Source organism: Xenopus tropicalis, chromosome 3 (assembly GCF_000004195.4).
Source record: "Xenopus tropicalis strain Nigerian chromosome 3, UCB_Xtro_10.0, whole genome shotgun sequence".
Lineage (NCBI taxonomy): Eukaryota > Metazoa > Chordata > Amphibia > Anura > Pipidae > Xenopus > Xenopus tropicalis.
In genome coordinates this window covers 6,709,310-6,724,373 of record NC_030679.2, presented here as the reverse complement: position 1 = coordinate 6,724,373, position 15,064 = coordinate 6,709,310, and the positions used below count along the sequence as shown (strand labels likewise).

Below are 15,064 nucleotides of genomic sequence, written 5' to 3'. Positions count from 1 at the left end.
GCAGGTTGGAGGGGGCAGTAAGAGCAGGTTGGAGGGGGCAGTAAGAGCAGGTTGGAGGGGGCAGTGAGCAGGTTGGAGGGGGCAGTAAGAGCAGGTTGGAGGGGGCAGTTAGAGCAGGTTGGAGGGGCAGCAGGTTGGAGGGGGCAGTTAGAGCAGGTTGGAGGGGGCAGTTTAGAAGCAGGTTGGAGGGGCAGTTAGAGCAGGTTGGAGGGGGCAGTAAGAGCAGGTTGGAGGGGGCAGTTAGAGCAGGTTGGAGGGGGCAGCAGGTTGGAGGGGGCAGTAGAGCAGGTTGGAGGGGGCAGTAAGAGCAGGTTGGAGGGGGCAGTAAGAGCAGGTTGGAAGGGGCAGTAGAGGCAGGTTGGAGGGGGGCAGTAAGAGCAGGTTGGAGGGGGCAGTAAGAGCAGGTTGGAGGGGGCAGTAAGAGCAGGTTGGAGGGGGCAGTTGAACAGGTTGGAGGGGGCAGTAAAGCAGGTTGGAAGGGGCAGTAAGAGCAGGTTGGAAGGGGCAGTTAGAGCAGGTTGGAGGGGGCAGTTATAGCAGGTTGGAGGGGGCATAAGACAGGTTGGAGGGGGCAGTAAGAGCAGGTTGGAGGGGCAGTAGAGCACGGTTGGAAGGGGCAGTAAGAGCAGGTGGAGGGGGCAGTAAGAGCAGGTTGGAAGGGGCAAGTAAGAGCAGGTTGGAGGGGGCAGTTAGAGCAGGTTGGAGGGGCAGTAAGAGCAGATTGGAAGGGGCAGTAGAGCAGGTGGAAGGGGCAGTTAGAGCAGGTTGGAGGGGGCAGTTAGAGCAGGTTGGAGGGGGCAGTTAGAGCTGGTTGGTGGGGGCAGTAAGAGCAGGTGGAAGGGGCAGTAAGAGCAGGTTGGAGGGGGCAGTAAGAGCAGGTTGGAGGGGGCAGTAAGAGCAGGTTGGAGGGGGCAGTACAGAGCAGGTTGGAGGGGGCAGTAAGAGCAGGTTGGAGGGGGCAGTAAGAGCAGGTTTGGAGGGGGCAGTTAGAGCAGGTTGGAGGGGGGCAGTTAGAGCAGGTTGGAGGGGGCAGTTAGAGCAGGTTGGAGGGGGCAGTTAGAGCAGGTTGGAGGGGGCAGTTAGAGCAGGTTGGAGGGGGCAGTAAGAGCAGGTTTGGAGGGGCAGTAAGAGCAGGTTGGAGGGGGCAGTAAGAGCAGGTTGGAGGGGGCAGTAAGAGCAGGTTGGAGGGGGCAGTTGAGGCAGTTGGAGGGGGCAGTAAGAGCAGGTTGGAGGGGGCAGTAAGAGCAGGTTGGAGGGGGCAGTAAGAGCAGGTTGGAGGGGGCAGTAAGAGCAGGTTGGAGGGGGCAGTAAGAGCAGGTTGGAGGGGGCAGTTAGAGCAGGTTGGAGGGGGCAGTAAGAGCAGGTTGGAAGGGGCAGTAAGAGCAGGTTGGAGGGGGCAGTTGAGCAGGTTGAGGGGGCAGTAAGAGCAGGTTGGAGGGGGCAGTAAGAGCAGGTTGTAGAGCAGGTTGGAGGGGGCAGTTGAGCAGGTTGGAGGGGGCAGTAAGAGCAGGTTGGAAGGGGGCAGTAGAGCAGGTTGGAGGGGGCAGTAAGAGCAGGTTGGAGGGGGCAGTTAGAGCAGGTTGGAGGGGGCAGTAAGAGCAGGTTGGAGGGGGCAGTTAGAGCAGGTTGGAGGGGGCAGTTAGAGCAGGTTGGAGGGGGCAGTTAGAGCAGGTTGGAGGGGGCAGTAAGAGGCAGGTTGGAGGGGGCAGTAAGAGCAGGTTGGAGGGGGCAGTTAGAGCAGGTTGGAGGGGGCAGTAAGAGCAGGTTGGAGGGGCCAGTTAGAGCAGGTTGGAGGGGGCAGTAAGAAGCAGGTTGGAGGGGGCAGTAAGAGCAGGTTGGAGGGGGGCAGTAAGAGCAGGTTGGAGGGGGCAGTTAGAGCAGGTTGGAGGGGGCAGTAAGAGCAGGTTGGAGGGGGCAGTTAGAGCAGGTTGGAGGGGGCAGTTAGAGCAGGTTGGAGGGGGCAGTTAGAGCAGGTTGGAGTGGGCAGTACCCAGAAGCCTCTGATTGCAGTTGGATTTAGGAGGGGGGAGAGTAAAGGCCACTGATCCCTGTGAATGTTCCTCCCCCCGGGAATATGGCAGAACGGGCAGCTCAGCTCTGGGGCTGTTTGTTGGTGCATTTACTTGTTCCTGGGATTGTGGGGGACCCCAGCAGCCCCCCATTCCCCACCCCCCCTGCCTACACTGGGAACGGGACCCTGGATAAACCGGCAAAGACCATGCAACTTCCAGGGGGGAACCAGTCAGGTAAGAGGAATCTGTATATGTGTTTGGTATCTGCCCTGTCAGTGTTACTAACCCACCCCCCCATAGCAACACAGCTCACACGTTGCTGAACTACAACTCCCAGCATCCCTCAGTGTATAATCAAGGCTTGAAGCATGATATATATATAAACATTAACAATGTTGGAGCCCCCCCCCGCCCTTACTGAAACCTGATCAGATGCCCCCCCACCCCTTCCCCATATCCTGTAATGGGATTCTGGAATATTAGGGAAATTCGGACACAGTTTGCAATCACATTTTATTCCAATTGCTTCAAAGAGACTGTGAGCTGCAGGGAAGCAGAATGCATCTTCATTTACACACAATATATACCCAGTCTCACCCCGGCACAGGCTCCTCCCTCTGCGCTCACTTACTATGATTGCAAAACAAAAGTACAAAGGCAAATCATTTACATGATGGTACAGTCTGACTTGTGGGGCCCCGCCCACTCAATATGGTGTCGGAACAACTGGCGGCACCCAACTGCCTCCCACTGCATTGTATTGTCTGTAAACTCCCTAATGCTAATACTGTATCCCTGTGCCTTTATATGGGGGGCACAGAACCCCTCAGTGACTGCTAATATCCTTATCATTTACAGTAGGGGGTACATTATCCCTTATAATACATGAGTGATACTCAGAGTTCCCTGTATAACTCAGCCAGCAGCCTTGTGCCTTTATATGGGGGGCACAGAACCCCTCAGTGACTGCTAATATCCTTATCATTTACAGTAGGGGGTACATTATCCCTTATAATACATGAGTGATACTCAGAGTTCCCTGTATAACTCAGCCAGCAGCCTTGTGCCTTTATATGGGGGGCACAGAACCCCTCAGTGACTGCTAATATCCTTATCATTTACAGTAGGGGGTACATTATCCCTTATAATACATGAGTGATACTCAGAGTTCCCTGTATAACTCAGCCTGCAGCCCTGTGCCTTTATATGGGCACAAAACCCCTCAGTGACTGCTAATATCCTTATCATTTACAGTAGGGGGTACAGTATCCCTTATAATACATGAGTGATACTCAGAGTTCCCTGTATAACTCAGCCTGCAGCCTTGTGCCTTTATATGGGGGGCACAGAACCCCTCAGTGACTGCTAATATCCTTATCATTTACAGTAGGGGGTACATTATCCCTTATAATACATGAGTGATACTCAGAGTTCCCTGTATAACTCAGCCTGCAGCCTTGTGCCTTTATATGGGCACAGAACCCCTCAGTGACTGCTAATATCCTTATCATTTACAGTAGGGGGTACATTATCCCTTATAATACATGAGTGATACTCAGAGTTCCCTGTATAACTCAGCCTGCAGCCTTGTGCCTTTATATGGGGGGCACAGAACCCCTCAGTGACTGCTAATATCCTTATCATTTACAGTAGGGGGTACATTATCCCTTATAATACATGAGTGATACTCAGAGTTCCCTGTATAACTCAGCCTGCAGCCTTGTGCCTTTATATGGGGGGCACAGAACCCCTCAGTGACTGCTAATATCCTTATCATTTACAGTAGGGGGTACATTATCCCTTATAATACATGAGTGATACTCAGAGTTCCCTGTTGCTGCGCTTGGTCTCACATTTCTGGATTCAAGCTGTGTTGTGATTGGTGGGTGGGTGTGTCACATGCAGATGAGCCGTATGTTACAACTCTGCACTAATAACTGTAGTTCTGCAGCTTTAGAGTTTATACTAAAGTAGTAACATTGTTACAGAGCAATCAGTTTGGCTGCAGCTTCTACTGGGGAAAGTCTGACTGTAGGGATGGGGTTATTTTTGTCTCCCTGAGATAGAGGGGGGTCCCTCCCCAGGGGGGGCTGCTGGTTCCAGGGTATCAGTAAGACTATACTTTCAGGGATCATTTCTATAGGTTGTACCTGGTGAGATGCGCTCTAAAGTGTCTGAACTCACAAACCACGATGAGGAGCTGTCAGTGTTCTCTCCTGAGCGGGAAGTGAGCTCTCAGCGCTGCTTTATTGTGGCTGCTGTTTGTATTGATGAACGTTCCGCTCCCTTCTATTATAGGGGAGTCGGGGGAGAGAGCGCAGGCTGAGTGGTTTGTGAGGAAATAGTTAAAAAGCAGAATAACTTTTTATAGAATATTAATTGTAGTTAATTCAAAAGAGGATATGAAGTTTATGGTCCCTATCCCATTCCCATCAGCCCCTGCCCCAGTGAGGGGCTGTGATAGGGACCTTAGATTGTAAGCTCACTGGGGCAGGGGCCGATGGGAATGGGATAGGGACCTTAGATTGTAAGCTCACTGGGGCAGGGGCCGATGGGAATGGGATAGGGACCTTAGATTGTAAGCTCACTGGGGCAGGGGCTGATGGGAATGGGATAGGGACCTTAGATTGTAAGCTCACTGGGGCAGGGACTGATGGGAATGTGATAGGGACCTTAGATTGTAAGCTCACTGGGGCAGGGACTGATGGGAATGGGATAGGGACCTTAGATTGTAAGCTCCACTGGGGCAGGGGCTGATGGGAATGGGATAGGGACCTTAGATTGTAAGCTCACTGGGGCAGGGGCCGATGGGAATGGGATAGGGACCTTAGATTGTAAGCTCACTGGGGCAGGGGCTGATGGGAATGGGATAGGGACCTTAGATATTGTAAGCTCACTGGGGCAGGGGCCGATGGGAATGGGATAGGGACCTTAGATTGTAAGCTCACTGGGGCAGGGGCCGATGGGAATGGGATAGGGACCTTAGATTGTAAGCTCACTGGGGCAGGGGCTGATGGGAATGGGATAGGGACCTTAGATTGTAAGCTCCACTGGGGCAGGGGCTGATGGGAATGGGATAGGGACCTTAGATTGTAAGCTCACTGGGGCAGGGGTTGATGGGAATGGGATAGGGACCTTAGAGTGTAAGCTCACTGGGGCAGGGACCGATGGGAATGTGATAGGGACCTTAGAGTGTAAGCTCACTGGGGCAGGGACCGATGGGAATGGGATAGGGACCTTAGATTGTAAGCTCACTGGGGCAGGGGCCGATGGGAATGGGATAGGGACCTTAGATTGTAAGCTCACTGGGGCAGGGGCCGATGGGAATGGGATAGGGACCTTAGATTGTAAGCTCACTGGGGCAGGGGCCGATGGGAATGGGATAGGGACCTTAGATTGTAAGCTCACTGGGGCAGGGGCCGATGGAATGGGATAGGGACCTTAGATTGTAAGCTCACTGGGGCAGGGGCCGATGGGAATGGGATAGGGACCTTAGATTGTAAGCTCACTGGGGCAGGGGCTGATGGGAATGGGATAGGGACCTTAGATATTGTAAGCTCACTGGGGCAGGGGCCGATGGGAATGGGATAGGGACCTTAGATTGTAAGCTCACTGGGGCAGGGGCCGATGGGAATGGGATAGGGACCTTAGATTGTAAGCTCACTGGGGCAGGGGCTGATGGGAATGGGATAGGGACCTTAGATTGTAAGCTCACTGGGGCAGGGACTGATGGGAATGGGATAGGGACCTTAGATTGTAAGCTCACTGGGGCAGGGACTGATGGGAATGTGATAGGGACCTTAGATTGTAAGCTCACTGGGGCAGGGGCCGATGGGAATGGGATAGGGACCTTAGATTGTAAGCTCACTGGGGCAGGGGCCGATGGGAATGGGATAGGGACCTTAGATTGTAAGCTCACTGGGGCAGGGGCTGATGGGAATGGGATAGGGACCTTAGATTGTAAGCTCACTGGGGCAGGGACTGATGGGAATGTGATAGGGACCTTAGATTGTAAGCTCACTGGGGCAGGGGCTGATGGGAATGGGATAGGGACCTTAGATTGTAAGCTCACTGGGGCAGGGGCCGATGGGAATGGGATAGGGACCTTAGATTGTAAGCTCACTGGGGCAGGGGCTGATGGGAATGGGATAGGGACCTTAGATATTGTAAGCTCACTGGGGCAGGGACTGATGGGAATGGGATAGGGACCTTAGATTGTAAGCTCACTGGGGCAGGGGCCGATGGGAATGGGATAGGGACCTTAGATTGTAAGCTCACTGGGGCAGGGGCCGATGGGAATGGGATAGGGACCTTAGATTGTAAGCTCACTGGGGCAGGGGCTGATGGGAATGGGATAGGGACCTTAGATTGTAAGCTCACTGGGGCAGGGTGATGGATGGATAGGACCTGAGTGTAGCCCTGGGCAGGACGATGGATGTGATAGGGACCTTAGAGTGTAAGCTCACTGGGGCAGGGACCGATGGGAATGTGATAGGGACCTTAGAGTGTAAGCTCACTGGGGCAGGGGCCGATGGGAATGGGATAGGGACCTTAGATTGTAAGCTCACTGGGGCAGGGGCCGATGGGAATGGGATAGGGACCTTAGATTGTAAGCTCACTGGGGCAGGGGCCGATGGGAATGGGATAGGGACCTTAGATTGTAAGCTCACTGGGGCAGGGGCCGATGGGAATGGGATAGGGACCTTAGATTGTAAGCTCACTGGGGCAGGGGCCGATGGGAATGGGATAGGGACCTTAGATTGTAAGCTCACTGGGGCAGGGGCCGATGGGAATGGGATAGGGACCTTAGATTGTAAGCTCACTGGGGCAGGGGCTGATGGGAATGGGATAGGGACCTTAGATTGTAAGCTCACTGGGGCAGGGACTGATGGGAATGGGATAGGGACCTTAGATTGTAAGCTCACTGGGGCAGGGGCTGATGGGAATGGGACCTTAGATTGTAAGCTCACTGGGGCAGGGGCTGATGGGAATGGGACCTTAGATTGTAAGCTCACTGGGGCAGGGACTGATGGGAATGGGATAGGGACCTTAGATTGTAAGCTCACTGGGGCAGGGACTGATGGGAATGTGATAGGGACCTTAGATTGTAAGCTCACTGGGGCAGGGGCTGATGGGAATGGGATAGGGACCTTAGATTGTAAGCTCACTGGGGCAGGGACTGATGGGAATGGGATAGGGGCCTTAGATTGTAAGCTCACTGGGGCAGGGGCTGATGGGAATGTGATAGGGACCTTAGATTGTAAGCTCACTGGGGCAGGGACTGATGGGAATGGGATAGGGACCTTAGATTGTAAGCTCACTGGGGCAGGGACTGATAGGAATGTGATAGGGACCTTAGATTGTAAGCTCACTGGGGCAGGGGCTGATGGGAATGGGATAGGGACCTTAGATTGTAAGCTCACTGGGGCAGGGGCTGATGGGAATGGGATAGGGACCTTAGATTGTAAGCTCACTGGGGCAGGGACTGATAGGAATGGGATAGGGACCCTAGACTCAATACACTCTCTAAATTAAGTAATTAATTATTTCCTAGTGGTGTTACTGCCTTTTAACTATTTCCTCACAAACCACTCAGCCTGCGCTCTCTCCCCCCGACTCCCCTATAATAAAAGGGAGCGGAACGTTCATCAATACAAACAGCAGCCACAATAAAGCAGCGCTGAGAGCTCACTTCCCGCTCAGGAGAGAACACTGACAGCTCCTCATCGTGGTTTGTGAGTTCAGACACTTTAGAGCGCATCTCACCAGGTACAACCTATAGAAATGATCCCTGAAAGTATAGTCTTACTGATACCCTGGAACCAGCAGCCCCCCCTGGGGAGGGACCCCCCTCTATCTCAGGGAGACGAAAAAAATAATCCATCTTTCCAGCCAGACCCCCAATTATAGGCTGCACCCCAATATTTATTGCTCTGTAACAATGTTACTACTTTAGTATAAACTCTAAAGCTGCAGAACTACAGTTATTAGTGCAGAGTTGTAACATACGGCTCATCTGCATGTGACACACCCACCCACCAATCACAACACAGCACAAAACAGCTGTTGCAATCAGTTCTGTTGCTCAGACTCACTGCAGGGGATTGGATTTAATGTTTCCCTAAGGCTGCAGTATGGTAACTCCCACGGCGATAATATGAATAGGAAAAGTGCTCTGCCTGTACCCAATACAATGGTGCTTCGCAGTGCTGGGGTCCAGCCAGGGCCCTTTCTCTATAGACTATGTATAGTCTCCCCATGTCTGTGTTGGTTTCCCACAGGTTCCCCCGTTTCCTCCTACCCCCCAAAATATACAAGCAGGATAACTGGTGTGTAACAGGGCTGTTATCTGGTATTGCAGTCAGGGGCCCTGTGGGAAAGGGGGGCCCCCAATAGATGGAGGGCTGTGAGGGGGTGGGGCTTGGGCATGATGGGGTGTGGTCATGTGATGGCCTTTTGTTTCATTGGGGCTCCATTCTACTTGTTGGCAGGACCCTTTGCCGAGGGGCACAGTTTATCAATGAGTTAAAAACATTTTTATTTCATAGGGGCCTTAGATTGTAAGCTCACTGGGGCAGGGACTGATGGGAATGGGATAGGGACCTTAGATTGTAAGCTCACTGGGGCAGGGACTGATGGGAATGGGATAGGGGCCTTAGATTGTAAGCTCACTGGGGCAGGGACTGATGGGAATGGGATAGGGACCTTAGATTGTAAGCTCACTGGGGCAGGGACTGATGGGAATGTGATAGGGACCTTAGATTGTAAGCTCACTGGGGCAGGGACTGATGGGAATGGGATAGGGACCTTAGATTGTAAGCTCACTGGGGCAGGGACTGATGGGAATGGGATAGGGACCTTAGATTGTAAGCTCACTGGGGCAGGGACTGATGGGAATGTGATAGGGACCTTAGATTGTAAGCTCACTGGGGCAGGGGCTGATGGGAATGGGATAGGGACCTTAGATTGTAAGCTCACTGGGGCAGGGACTGATGGGAATGGGATAGGGACCTTAGATTGTAAGCTCACTGGGGTAGGGGCTGATGGGAATGGGATAGGGACCTTAGATTGTAAGCTCACTGGGGCAGGGACTGATGGGAATGTAATAGGGACCTTAGATTTTAAGCTCACTGGGGCAGGGACTGATGGGAATGGGATAGGGACCTTAGATTGTAAGCTCACTGGGGCAGGAACTGATGGGAATGGGATAGGGACATTAGATTGTAAGCTCACTGGGGCAGGGACTGATGGGAATGGGATAGGGACCTTAGATTGTAAGCTCACTGGGGCAGGGGCTGATGGGAATGTGATAGGGACCTTAGATTGTAAGCTCACTGGGGCAGGGGCTGATGGGAATGGGATAGGGACCTTAGATTGTAAGCTCACTGGGGCAGGGACTGATGGGAATGGGATAGGGGCCTTAGATTGTAAGCTCACTGGGGCAGGGACTGATGGGAATGGGATAGGGACCTTAGATTGTAAGCTCACTGGGGCAGGGACTGATGGGAACGGGATAGGGACCTTAGATTGTAAGCTCACTGGGGCAGGGGCTGATGGGAATGGGATAGGGGCCTTAGATTGTAAGCTCACTGGGGCAGGGACTGATGGGAATGGGATAGGGACCTTAGATTGTAAGCTCACTGGGGCAGGGACTGATGGGAACGGGATAGGGACCTTAGATTGTAAGCTCACTGGGGCAGGGGCTGATGGGAATGGGATAGGGACCTTAGATTGTAAGCTCACTGGGGCAGGGACTGATGGGAATGTGATAGGGACCTTAGATTGTAAGCTCACTGGGGCAGGGGCTGATGGAATGGGATAGGGACCTTAGATTGTAAGCTCACTGGGGCAGGGACTGATGGGAATGGGATAGGGACCTTAGATTGTAAGCTCACTGGGGCAGGGGCTGATGGGAATGGGATAGGGGCCTTAGATTGTAAGCTCACTGGGGCAGGGGCTGATGGGAATGGGATAGGGGCCTTAGATTGTAAGCTCACTGGGGCAGGGGCTGATGGGAATGGGATAGGGACCTTAGATTGTAAGCTCACTGGGGCAGGGGCTGATGGGAATGGGATAGGGACCTTAGATTGTAAGCTCACTGGGGCAGGGGCTGATGGGAATGGGATAGGGACCTTAGATTGTAAGCTCACTGGGGCAGGGGCTGATGTGTGATTTGTACCAAATGTAACTGGTGTTTCCTACTGATCTCTGATGTAGGTCCGGTCCTTTGCCCGTCTATCACGACACCTCTAAATGGTTCTGTTCACGTGGCTGAAGGCACAGGTCGCTCGGTGGGTTCCCTGGTTCTGTTTCAGTGCAAGGAAGGATTCCAGCTGATTGGCAGCATGAAACTCAAATGCCTTCTCAGAGGAGATAAACCCCAATGGAGTGAGGCACAGCCAGAGTGTGAGGGTAAGGAGATATGGATGGGGAAAAACTTACTATTCCTTCTCTGTATATTTGTATTTATACATATGGGTAGGAGGTGCCATAGTGTTTCCCTTAGACAGTACAGTATGGGGGTACAGCTTATTGTGTGCCCAGAACATTCCTTCTCTGTATATTTGTATTTATACATATGGGTAGGAGGTGCCATAGTGTTTCCCTTAGACAGTACAGTATGGGGGTACAGCTTATTGTGTGCCCAGAACATTCCTTCTCTGTATATTTGTATTTATACATATGGGTAGGAGGTGCCATAGTGTTTCCCTTAGACAGTACAGTATGGGGGTACAGCTTATTGTGTGCCCAGAACATTCCTTCTCTGTATATTTGTATTTATACATATGGGTAGGAGGTGCCATAGTGTTTCCCTTAGACAGTACAGTATGGGGGTACAGCTTATTGTGTGCCCAGAACATTCCTTCTCTGTATATTTGTATTTATACATATGGGTAGGAGGTGCCATAGTGTTTCCCTTAGACAGTACAGTATGGGGGTACAGCTTATTGTGTGCCCAGAACATTCCTTCTCTGTATATTTGTATTTATACATATGGGTAGGAGGTGCCATAGTGTTTCCCTTAGACAGTACAGTATGGGGGTACAGCTTATTGTGTGCCCAGAACATTCCTTCTCTGTATATTTGTATTTATACATATGGGTAGGGGTGCCATAGTGTTTCCCTTAGACAGTACAGTATGGGGGTACAGCTTATTGTGTGCCCAGAACATTCCCTCTCTGTATATTTGTATTTATACATATGGGTAGGGGGTGCCATAGTGTTTCCCTTAGACAGTACAGTATGGGGGTACAGCTTACTGTGTGCCCAGAACATTCCCTCTCTGTATATTTGTATTTATACATATGGGTAGGGGGTGCCATAGTGTTTCCCTTAGACAGTACAGTATGGGGGTACAGCTTATTGTGTGCCCAGAACATTCCCTCTCTGTATATTTGTATTTATACATATGGGTAGGGGGTGCCATAGTGTTTCCCTTAGACAGTACAGTATGGGGGTACAGCTTATTGTGTGCCCAGAACATTCCCTCTCTGTATATTTGTATTTATACATATGGGTAGGGGGTGCCATAGTGTTTCCCTTAGACAGTACAGTATGGGGGTACAGCTTATTGTGTGCCCAGAACATTCCTTCTCTGTATATTTGTATTTATACATATGGGTAGGAGGTGCCATAGTGTTTCCCTTAGACAGTACAGTATGGGGGTACAGCTTATTGTGTGCCCAGAACATTCCCTCTCTGTATATTTGTATTTATACATATGGGTAGGGGGTGCCATAGTGTTTCCCTTAGACAGTACAGTATGGGGGGTACAGCTTATTGTGTGCCCAGAACATTCCTTCTCTGTATATTTGTATTTATATATGTGGGTAGGAGGTGCCATAGTGTTTCCCTTAGACAGTACAGTATGGGGGTACAGCTTATTGTGTGCCCAGAACATTCCTTCTCTGTATATTTGTATTTATATATGTGGGTAGGAGGTGCCATAGTGTTTCCCTTAGACAGTACAGTATGGGGGTACAGCTTACTGTGTGCCCTGAACATTCCTTCTCTGTATATTTGTATTTATACATATGGGTAGGGGGTGCCATAGTGTTTCCCTTAGACAGTACAGTATGGGGGTACAGCTTATTGTGTGCCCAGAACATTCCTTCTCTGTATATTTGTATTTATACATATGGGTAGGAGGTGCCATAGTGTTTCCCTTAGACAGTACAGTATGGGGGTACAGCTTATTGTGTGCCCTGAACATTCCTTCTCTGTATATTTGTATTTATACATATGGGTAGGAGGTGCCATAGTGTTTCCCTTAGACAGTACAGTATGGGGGTACAGCTTATTGTGTGCCCAGAACATTCCTTCTCTGTATATTTGTATTTATACATATGGGTAGGGGGTGCCATAGTGATTCCCTTAGACAGTACAGTATGGGGGTACAGCTTATTGTGTGCCCAGAACATTCCTTCTCTGTATATTTATATTTATACATATGGGTAGGGGGTGCCATAGTGTTTCCCTTAGACAGTACAGTATGAGGGTACAGCTTATTGTGTGCCCAGAACATTCCTTCTCTGTATATTTGTATTTATACATATGGGTAGGGGGTGCCATAGTGTTTCCCTTAGACAGTACAGTATGGGGGTACAGCTTATTGTGTGCCCAGAACATTCCTTCTCTGTATATTTGTATTTATACATATGGGTAGGGGGTGCCATAGTGTTTCCCTTAGACAGTACAGTATGAGGGTACAGCTTATTGTGTGCCCAGAACATTCCTTCTCTGTATATTTGTATTTATACATATGGGTAGGGGGTGCCATAGTGTTTCCCTTAGACAGTACAGTATGGGGGTACAGCTTATTGTGTGCCCAGAACATTCCTTCTCTGTATATTTGTATTTATACATATGGGTAGGGGGTGCCATAGTGTTTCCCTTAGACAGTACAGTATGAGGGTACAGCTTATTGTGTGCCCAGAACATTCCTTCTCTGTATATTTGTATTTATACATATGGGTAGGGGGTGCCATAGTGTTTCCCTTCAGTGACCAGGACCCTCAGTTACCCCTCTCTCTCGCCCCATAGTGGTGCCCCGTCAGTATCACAGAGGTTTCCGCCTTGCAGTGATCGTATCCCTGTTCAGCTGCCTCATCATCCTCACCACGTGTGCGTTCTTCATGCTGTGCTGTGTAAAAGAGACACAACTACGGCAGCAGGAGGAAGAGACCATCTCCAGGTGGGGGCGCTGCGCTTACATTTTACTCTCTAGAGAGGCAAGAAAATTCACCAATGAGAATTCTACTGACTAAATATCTCATTATAAATGCAAGAGAAGTGACCAATGAGAATGCTGATTCCCAGCACTGTGTCGGCCATCTTGCTGGTGCCTTACATATAGAGATAATGATGGCATTTTCCCGTCATTATATGGCACAGGAATCAGACATGGGGATAAAGGGACAGACTTGTTCAGTGCTGGGAAACTGTGCTTATTGCTCCCAACTCCAATTGCAGGAACAGAGAACAGGGAGCCGGATTTACTCACATCAGCTGGGATTCTCATTGGGGGATTTCTTGCATTTTAATGCAGTTTTATTGGGCAATATTGCTTTAAGAATCCAACACTGATGTTGCTGGACTACAGCTCCCAGCATGCCTCACCCTTCATTATATGTTACATTATTCTGGGATTTGTAGTCTGACCACAACTGAGTTGGCTGAGCAGTGCAGCAGGGTTTAGTTCCCCTTTAAAAGTTCTCACTACATTTCAGCTATTAATGTTGTGTGGTGCTGCAGTGCCCTCTGCTGGACGTTGGGTGACACTATCATTGCCCTGTCATTTCAAGGCTTGTCGGAAACCTTTTCTGTTTGTTTTGGGTAGGGATGCACCAAACCCACATTTTTGGGTTCGGCTGAACCCCCGGAACCCACCCTGACGGATTCTGGCAAATCAGGATTCAGATTCAGTTCGTCCAGGACCTTGGATTCGGCTGAAACTGAATCCTGCAAAAAAACCCAAAAAACCTGGATTTGGTCCAAATCCGGGATTCGGTGCATCCCAAATTTTGGGTTTACCATATAACTGAGGTCTGAAACATCTTCCAGCCTCCAACACACAAGCTTAAACCCAAGGGGTGGGGTTCAGCCCACAAGCAGCCAACTGGTTGGCCCAATAGTGAAGTATTCAGGAAGGAAGGGCGTTTCATTGGTGCACATACTCATAATTGGTAATGGGGGGACCCCAATAAATTCAATTATTGCCCCGTGTAATCAGGGCTGGGACTTGGGGGCAGCAGAAAAGGATGGGGGGGCGGCGCCTTTACCCCACAATGATTTCCAGCATTAATATGAATTAAGGACCATTTTTGTTTTCTTTTGCTGCCCCAGGGGTTGCCAGGATAGAGACGAGGCCCCCAATTTCCCCGGACTGGACGAGAGCGGAGGGAGAAGCAGCAGGAACCTCTCCAGCCCCGAGCGGCCATTGCAAGGCTTGCTCAGTTCCGCCTGCCTCAGGGGAGGAGCTCGACTCGAACACAGGACGATTTGGGGGTAAAAAAAATCTCAATCCCATCGAGAGCTTAGATAAGATACTACCAATTAAAATTTTTGGGTGAAGTTCCCCTTTAATTATCAATGGGTTGACTCATTTCTTCCCACCATGGTAAGTGTCCCATAATTCAGCTAAAACGAAGCCCTTCTTGCCTTGTAGGTGCCACAAAGACCTTCACCAGCTCATTGCAGAAGACGGTTGGTCCCAGTGGAAGAAGCAGAACCCCCCTATTGGTGGTCTCTTAATGAGGGGAGGAACAATGCCGACCTGACTATTTATATCCATGTAGAAGACCCTATTGATAACCAAAAGTATTATGAGATACATTCCTTGTATCCTGGGCAAATGACCCAATTTTCCCCCTCGATGAACTTTTTTGCATTGTTGTCCCTACTATGGCTTCTCCTTTAGATCTAATAAATAGAGAACCCCAAGCAAAGGTTCTCCAATTCCAGCAAACCGTAAGGATCAGATGTACTTGGAGCCTCCTGTGCAAATTTCAGTAAGAATTTAAAACATTATCCTCCCCAAAGGTTCCGTGGGG

At 50.3% G+C, this 15,064-nt stretch overlaps 1 protein-coding gene and 2 non-coding genes across 3 annotated transcripts; 2 read left to right on the top strand and 1 right to left on the bottom strand.

The window, feature by feature from the left end:
- Window positions 1–2,074: 2,074 nt before the first annotated feature.
- LOC116409446 lies at window positions 2,075–14,551 on the top strand. The gene is made up of 4 exons (XM_031898104.1): window positions 2,075–2,246; window positions 10,230–10,424; window positions 13,056–13,206; window positions 14,358–14,551. Exons 1-4 carry the CDS (start codon window positions 2,075–2,077, stop codon window positions 14,521–14,523), a joined length of 684 nt encoding a protein of 227 aa, XP_031753964.1. The 3' UTR covers window positions 14,524–14,551.
- Window positions 4,125–4,343, top strand: LOC116409878. The gene has a single exon (XR_004222133.1). It is a non-coding gene; the product is annotated as a small nucleolar RNA U3 (small nucleolar RNA).
- LOC116409876 lies at window positions 7,600–7,819 on the bottom strand. Its single transcript, XR_004222131.1, has one exon. It is a non-coding gene; the product is annotated as a small nucleolar RNA U3 (small nucleolar RNA).
- Window positions 14,552–15,064: the final 513 nt, after the last annotated feature.

What these genes read in the sequence shown, in the direction of transcription:
- LOC116409446 (XM_031898104.1), top strand. Translation starts at nt 2,075, where the DNA reads ATGGCAGAACGGGCAGCTCAGCTCTGGGGCTGTTTGTTGGTGCATTTA. An exon ending in GGCACAGCCAGAGTGTGAGG is followed by an intron (nt 10,425 to 13,055) that starts GTAAGGAGATAT and finishes CTCGCCCCATAG; the next exon opens with TGGTGCCCCGTCAGTATCAC. An exon ending in GAGGAAGAGACCATCTCCAG is followed by an intron (nt 13,207 to 14,357) that starts GTGGGGGCGCTG and finishes TTGCTGCCCCAG; the next exon opens with GGGTTGCCAGGATAGAGACG.